The sequence below is a fragment of the Aplysia californica genome, unplaced genomic scaffold (assembly GCF_000002075.1).
Source record: "Aplysia californica isolate F4 #8 unplaced genomic scaffold, AplCal3.0 scaffold00014, whole genome shotgun sequence".
In the NCBI taxonomy this organism is placed as follows: Eukaryota; Metazoa; Mollusca; class Gastropoda; order Aplysiida; family Aplysiidae; genus Aplysia; species Aplysia californica.
Window position 1 is genome coordinate 2,670,541 of NW_004797284.1, and position 8,763 is coordinate 2,679,303.

General features: G+C 38.5%; 1 protein-coding gene across 1 annotated transcript in view; it reads right to left on the reverse strand.

Moving 5' to 3' along the window:
* The window catches only part of LOC101857851 (E3 ubiquitin-protein ligase TRAIP), a 42,495-nt gene that overhangs the window by 10,815 nt on the left and 22,917 nt on the right, over window positions 1–8,763 (reverse strand). Inside the window, exon 4 of the mRNA XM_035970947.1 lies at window positions 3,015–3,255. Within this exon, the coding sequence (XP_035826840.1) occupies window positions 3,015–3,255 (241 nt within the window). The remainder of the gene's footprint in view (window positions 1–3,014; window positions 3,256–8,763) is intronic.

Genomic DNA, 8,763 nt, shown 5'->3' on the forward strand with positions numbered 1-8,763 from the left:
GAATTCTCTTCTTGTGTCAGTAACTTCCTGGATGAGCCAGGACTGACAATAAATATGCCACGTTCATTATACAGTGATGGCTGTACTTATCAGACCTAAACGCTATCTTGTCAAATGCAATCAGTGACATTTGTACCAGATAGAACAAAACTGTTGAAATACATTGAAAAGAGGAACAAATGCAAATGGAAGTGGACAGCACACACAGTATATTCGAAAGGTCCCTGAAAAAATTGTATGGTCTATGTGCTCATGGTTAATCCAGAACATTTTTAAGAAAAGAAAGACAATATCTCCCCCCCCCCCCCCCCCATGTTTGATTTCTGGACCATTCAGACCTGGCTGAAACAAAAAGACCCTGTTGTCACAAACGTTCGTTGCCTTTGATACACACTGAAAAAAAAACATCCAGTGCAAATTAAACGTTAAAATGATTGGGTTTTTTTTTACCAACTCCATGAGGCCAAAAACAGTCGTGCCCCAAAAGACCAAACCAAATAACTGAAATAGTTACTCTTAACTTTCATAATTACTCTTAAAACTATTATGATTTGCTTTTGTCAATTACTCAAACACCCAAGCGACCATTGGCGCTCGCCGAGTGGCGTTGATTAACGTGATTCAAACGCCTAAACGCCCTCATACTGTCACTAAGGTGGTTGAATCACGCAGATTTTGGTAGGTCTAAACCGCCTATGTCCAGTAACTTATGTAAGAAAGATTTTTTTTGTAAAGCTAGTTACAGACCATCGTCCTACATCATATATCATATATCTGAATTTCAGATTCATAGGTACGAGCATAAAGAAATAAGAGTTTTTTGCTTCTCCTGAAATATTTGTTTCTCGGAACTTAGGCGGTTGAATCACGCGGTTAGCGAATATATATATGAGCCATTGCCAAAACGTGGAGAAAAACACACACACATCTCACATTAGTGTGCATAAAATGTGATGCATTAGTATTTATTCCTCCAAAACTTATACACATGTCAAATATAGGATGTAGAACCTGCATTAGCAGTTTCAGACCCCATGTCAGCTTTACAATCTTGAGTTTGTAAATTTTGTGCCAAAAATTAATGTTCGTTTTTTAGTGATTCCTGGAGAGTCATTTTGAGCACACCAATGCAAACTTCCAAGAATGTCCAAAATTTAGTATTTTTGGGTGGGTTTTTTTTACGTGTGCTTTGATCCTATGCTATTTGTCATTGAGAAAGGTTAACTTGCCCAAGAAATCGGTTTATTTGTTTGCAAAAAGACGAACAATTCGGATTACTTGTGCGTCTGTCGTGTCGTCACGGACTAGGTCTTTCAGAAAACACCATTATTTTTCAGTAGAATCACCGTAGCTGGTTAAATCTATTTGCCTATCGTCGTTTATTCAATACTTCAAAAGCCGCGATGCGCGAAAGGAACATCGGGTCCCTAGATCTACGATTTCAGTCGGCTGTTTAACATTCGCCGTGATTGTCGTCACCTTGCGATGTGCCGGAAGTCCGAATTTCGCCCACTTTTGTTTTGAACGGATCATCAACAGTGCCCGGATATAATTGTTTTCTTGAGTAACTTCCCCTTACCCGCTTCCCCAGAACAACGGAAGCAACGGGGGAAACAGAAAAACGAAAGTAGTCATTGCCTTCAGCGTCCGGTGACGCACAAGAATTTTGCGTTGAATGTGACGTACTGGGCTGTTTTGCGTGTTTTTAGGCTACTCTGTTGAATATTTTAGTGAAATTGCGGTGTTTACACTGGATTCCTGGAACAAGAGTGTGATGTGTGAACAATTTTCGAGAGATGGATCATTTCTGTGGTTATAGATTTAGCTTTTGTGCTCAGTGATGACGTTTGGGGTGTCGTCATGCAGCCGTACAAGACTGACTGACGTACTAGAAATTACATTGTCCTAAGAGCAAACATTTTTTAAGTAATGTGTGCTCTCTTTACTTAAACAAATAAACAAACATGACCTTGTTTATCTGTCTAATTCAAAAATACACATTTGTTCTTTGTTGGTATGATATACCTTTTTCCAATACATTGTGTCATTATTGTTATGTACAAGTAATATTTGTCATCATTGCTAATATCAAGAAGTTTTCAACATATATTTCATACACGCAAGATTCATTTAGAAGCAAAATACGCCTTTATTGATCTGTGTATCTCTTAGTGCAAATTTGTTCTTTGTAGGCATGATTTTACCTTTTCCCAGTATGTTTTGTCATCACTGTTATGTACGAGTACTGTTTGTCATAATTAGCAACATAATTGTGATCGTCCACTGTCTTTGATATGACCTGATATGTTTCAAAACAAAAGAAACCTCTCCTGTGTTTTTTTTATTCTTAAAGTGCGCATTTCTCTCTGGAGGCAAGACTTTTGTCTTTTCCTGTACATTGTGTCATCATTGTTATGTACAAGTCATGTTTGTCATCACTGTTATGTACAGGTCAGCTCAATTGATTTTGTGCTTTTGCCTCATATTAGTTTTTCTGGTACTGAGGCTTTGATAACTGTATTTGTACAGCCTTTCACTATTGTGATGTGTTGTTAATGATAATGTCCAATGTGTATCCTTTCTTGTACATAACAATGATGACATGTTCTGTGCACTGCGTCATTGTTACAAAGCTTGTCATTCATATTACCATTATGAATGAATTTCATAGTGTACAAGTCTTTGTTTACTAAACAAATGGAATTTAAAGTCCATAATTAGCCTTGCTGCTTATATTATCTGTTTTTGTCATCACTGTTACATACAAGAAATACAGTAGTTGCCAAACCAATACACCCATATCTCCAAAACCCTACATCTCCTTGCTCTGATACTCTAGGAATATGAGCACTAAATGTCAGTCTGTGACTGACAGAAAAGAGAGTCAAATTGGTAAGAAAATTTTTTTTGCACCACTGAGTCTCAAGAGTCTCACGTTTTGGCAATTGCTCATATATATTTACACACACATATGAACTATTTTTTTAAATTTTAAAGCACCACAGAAAAGTGACCTTTCAGTATGGTGTCAACGTTCTTGAGTTTCTCCATCTTTTCCAGTGTCTTTTTGTAGTCCTTCATGCCCTCTGCATACACAGCATTCTCCCTCTGCAGTAAGGCAAAGTCTCTCTGCAAAACTTCCACCACATTGCGCTCAGAGTTATGCTTTTTCTTCAGGTCAGCCCTCTCTTGCTCACATTCAAACAATTGTGCAGCCAAGATATCCCGTTCTTTTTCAGCCTCACCTAGTTGAGCCTGAAATAAACCAAAAAATGAGATGAAGATATCACAAACTCAAACGTCTCAGCTTGTCCACCAGTCTTCATTTAAAAAAATTCAGTAATACAACACATCTAAAATGCTCACATACTGAAAATGTTAAAAACATAAATCAGCCCATCCATTTTTTATTCTTCACAAGAGGTAAATGCAGTCAAAGAAAAACAAAAATTTGCATAACTTTGAAATATCTTTAGCTGGATTCATGAAGTTCAACGACAATAATGAATTTGCATGGTAGGTGTTTGAGCATTCCTTTACTCTGAATGAACAAGAACTATTAGAAAACATTTACAATAGGATTACTGTACTACAAGTGTGATGTTCAAACACTTACACAAACACAGTATTCAAGGCAGAGAAACAGTCAATCAGAGCAACTGAGGCCACTGAATTCTATTGGAAAATGTGACTGTTCTAAGAATGGGAATGGCCAATAGAATAAAAAATAGAACAGAATGGCAAATTTAGCCATTTTTACCTCTTACAAATTGTAAGCCTATTCCCTGCTTTGTAGCAGCAGGTTTAGCTTGATGGTATGTGGATACAACAGCACAGTACAGGTGATATATTTTTTATTTATGACAAATGAGGGAAATAAGAAAATAAGAATAAAGCAGCATCTAGTTAGTAGACAGACTGACTTCCAAGAATTACACAGGATAAAAAAAAAAGAAATTACAAAAACAGAGAGAGGAGTAAAGAATGGGCAAGGGGATCATAGTGCATGATCTTCGCAAATGCTACCAAAAAAAACATCCCCAAAAAAACGAGTTCAAACAGAGTTACCCGACAATGGCAATTCAAAGCAAGACAGTCAGCTTTACACACAAATTTTCGTTGTCTTGTGTATTACTTCTTTGAATTAAATGTGCAAGTCTGACAGCAAAATTCTATCATTGCTATTCAGCTCTATAAATAAAAACAGAGCTTACAATAATCTAAGACGGCAGATCAAAAAGTCATGAAAGTCATGAAATATCTCAAAAACTTGTACTGCTATGGACCTAGAATTTTCAGTCCCTTGAAATATTCTCCTTCCCTCGGTATGCAGGATTCTGGCCTCCACAGCCTCTTCACGAAGGCACAAAGGTAGTCAGCTCCCCTTTGCTTGGCAGCTTTTGCATGGTCCTGAATGTATTTGACTAATTTATATTTCAGAATAGGAAATAAACAGAAGCATCAAAGAGCAAAGTCAGGACTGAACGCTGGAGAAAAAAACTTGGATCCCTTGCTGTTGCATGACATTAAAGTTGTGGCCCCTGTTTTACATTGTGCAAGTGGTTCCGATATTTGGTCTCTCTTCATTAACTGGGACAGTACCTTTTGCACATGAAGAACTCATAATAGTATTATGTGGCGTGATATCAACCACATAGAGACCACTGTAATAAAAAAACAGATAAAAATCCTCTTTCTGCTTTGAAACCCTGGACTCAAAACAGCAGTTCTCTCTTCTTTCCCATCTATCCACATGCGATTCATCTGTTTAAATGAAGTTCCAAAGAAGGGAACCCATGTTTCATCTCCAGTGACAATGAATATCTGTCAGTCAATTGGGCCCATCATAATTGCCTTTCTCACCCTGGATCAGGATATAGGCCACGAACAAACACTCTCCACCTTTCCCTATCCTGGGCGAGTCGCTTGATGTCATTCCACGTCTTCCCACTTTTCTGTACATCCCTTCATTGTTCCTGCTGATGCAGAAGCTCCTCTGTCTCCCAAGATGGAAAAATTATAAGGCATGTTTGTTCGTGTTTCTATAACTGTCCTTTTTTACTGGGTCGGGTAGTTGGGCCTACACAAACTCACTTTTCGGGTGGCCAGATTATGCACCATTAGTCGCCTCTTACGACACGCAGTATCACGGTAGGTGTATTCTTTACTCAGGGGTGCAACTGGGCCCATGGGGTTCAAATATGTTGAGAAATTCTGTGGCATCTGATCTCTCTTCTTTTTTGTTCCTCAGTTGATAAATTGATGATGGTGTACCCAACAGGCACATACTTTTTCAAATGAAGTTCACATATAATACTTTGCAAGGGCTAACCCAAACAAAAGTCCAGACACGTCAATAAGATTTTGCACACAGGTATGGGGATCTTGAGAAATATCGTCAAGCCGTTACCTTTTTGGCGTAAGTCATTTTTGCCAGTTTTGAGATAATCAATAAAAACTGTCTCAGTTGCAAGAAAACACACTTTGGCAAACAAAACTTTCCTCAATGAGTGAGGGTTCAGTGATGGTGAAGTTTATATAATTTTTTTTAATGAAAATGTGAAATTATGGGATATATAGGACTTAGGCCATTTCGAGACCACGCTCTTAGACTTAAGCCAAAATGCGAAATGACTTAGGCCAAAACGGCCCCCGAGTTTTTACCGTCAATGGTGACTTAGGCCAAAACAGCCCCCCCGAGTTTTTACCGTCAATGGTGACTTAGGCTAAAATGGCCCCCCGAGTTTTTACCGTCAATGGTGACTTAGGCCAAAATGTGGAACAATTTAGATCTACATTTATGTATATTATTATTGTTATGTTGAGTTATCCATGCCATATTTCTTCAGAAGAAGCTATGAGCGGATCAAAAGCTTGTAAAAATTTGTAAAGTCCGTGCCGGCTTTAAACACACCGGCATAAAACTAAAACATGTTTCGGACTCTAGCACGCTTAACAGCTCATACCGAATTTTGGGATAGTATTACACGCCTTTAAGCACAGTAACTTCAGCTTCAGGCACGCTTCATTTACAAGACAGTCAATACTTTCATGATGATCCATCGAAGTTCAAACACAGTCTACACCACAGCAGTGAATGTGTTAAGAGAAACACAAAGAACGCAAGTGATGGAGATTCACACACACAAATGACGCGTGCGGAGAGGAAGGCAGAGATGCACACAGCCACGCGCGTGGACATAGGATTTAGACGTAGCATAGGGCAAAGCTTCACAGACTTTTTTAAAAAATACAAAGAGAGTCGGGGAGACGAGAACTCAGAAAAGGAGGCTGGCTGCGATTTCACCTATTGCCCCTCGCTATCCGATAATCCTGATTATGTATCACGCGCCAGGTGGGATGAAGGCAGTGGTATGAATGTGGCACAGTAGGCAGTGGTACGCACAGGCAGTGTGTAGGCCTAGTGTGCTGTATCGTGACTGGCCGTCTAAGTCTAAATCAAGTTTTCATTTCCCATTCGACCACAAAACAAACCAAACAAACAAAAACTACCATGGCGGGTAAAAATAACAGCGCACACTTTTGCGCAACCACTACTTACAAACAAAGAGAAATAGCACAGGAAATTTTCTACATGAAAATCTCTGGATTATAATGATATCTACTTCGCACTCAAGCACGCTTCGGCATTAAGCACGCTTCTAAATGCTTTCTCCCGATGACCGTGCTTACAGCCGGCAAGGACTGTATAACATTGGTAGTCAAAGTTCAGGAATGATCAACACCTGGACACATCAATTTAGAGTCTACACGTATTAATGAAGTATAGAGATACGTCAGTGCAGAAATAACAATACGATTTACTAACAGCCAACAGCACGAGTTCAGTTGCTAAATAAAGGACATGGACACGATTACGGTCATTTAGTGCAAATAAACAGCAAGATGACAGACAGATAAAACAATGAAAGAACAGAAGTAGAGCCTACCGCGCAGCAGCACCCTCCAACAACCTGCAAAACAGCAAGGCGACAAACAGACAGATATAAAGCAGTGTTAGGTCAGAAGTAGAACCTACTATTAGCACCCACCAACCAAACAGCAAGATGACAGACAGATAAAACATAATATTAGGAAAGAAAAACCTACCAGTAGCTGTAGTACTCAGCAACCTCCCCCACACAAGTACATTGTGTACATCTAGATCTACATGTTAACTTACGTATTTCCCTACTAGATATATTAAGAATGGAAAAAACAACAACACAAAATGCAAAAGTAAGCTAAAAATGGACTCCAAAAATATCTTTTATTATACATGAAGAATTAAAGCCGAGAGTACAATAATTTGCACAAAGTGTCAGGTACAAAGAAGCAAAGAATCAACATACATCATAAAATGCATTATCTCACAAGGTGAACAGGGCCTCAAGAAATGTTTTGTGACAGCTGCCAATGATCACTGATGTGACCAACAATAAATAGGATAAAAGTACCGGTAATAGACAAAGAGATAAAATTACTTTTCCTGACAGGGTAAATTGTTTTAAGATGTCAAACATTTCACATTACATTCATGACATAACAAATACAATAATATCTTTTTAAAGACAGCCATTCATACACATGACAATCATTCATAGGTATTATCATGTCGATGTGCTTTCTTTATTAACTCAACTCAACGACAATTCAAACAAACTGAAATACGCTCAAACCTGCCCTGACGGCCACCTCTATAAGACGGTCACCTGTACAAACGGCCACTTTCCATTTTCCCCCTTGCGTTTTTTCTATATCATTTAACTGTGTAAAACAGGCACCTGTCCAACGCGACCGTGGCCACCATATTTTAACACACAACCCCTATCACACTAAGCAATAACCAGGGTCCCCACCAAATCCTGGAATTTTTTTTCAAGACCCCCAAATTTTTTTCAAGACCCCAATTCAAGGGAAAAATAAGGCCGCTGCGCGTCAAGAATGTTCCTCCAAAAAGCCCATCTACCAATGATAAAAAGTCAAAATGTCTTTAAATGAATGCAAATGTACATTTTGTAGTATAGTTTTCAAACAATAGATGATTATAATGCTGGGTGACCGCCAACCCAGCTTCTCAATTTTCTAAGGGAGGGGCCTCATCCATTTTCCAGGGGCATGTTACATAACAATGACAGCACGAGCTCAATTTATATCTAATGTATGCGTATGTTTGTGAATACACACACACATACACACACACACATGTAGGTACACTATAGGTACCAGAAACTAAATTTTCAAAGTAGCTGTATGCCAAATTTATCTATTCCATATGAAAGGCCTATGTCTCCTGACCATTCTGGTACCATTCTTTAACCTCTCTGTCAATTTTTAAGAAAATGGTAGTTGTTTAAAATTTGATCAAATTAGTTGAAGTCGGTCAGTAATACTATATCCACTCAACATGTCAGTGTGGAACTGGGATCTTGTGTGACTTTGGTATTTCAGTCTGTTCTTACTTATTTATATTTTCCCCTCATCATATTAGCCTACATAAACTATGGGCCCTATTAAAAATGAATCCTGTTGTGAGCCTGAGAAAAGACCAAGAACTAGAACATCGACAGACAATAACCAGTCTGGGTGTCATGATTCATATATAATAAACGTGAAGACAAAAACTATTGCTCAAACTCAAAGTAGAGTAATATTAGTGTATTAACTTAATGGCTCAAGTAGACCTATTCAGTGCGAGCGGTGTAAGAACTGAGGGAGGGCAAGATGCAGTGACACTGAAAATCTGCCAATCTTGAACAGAAA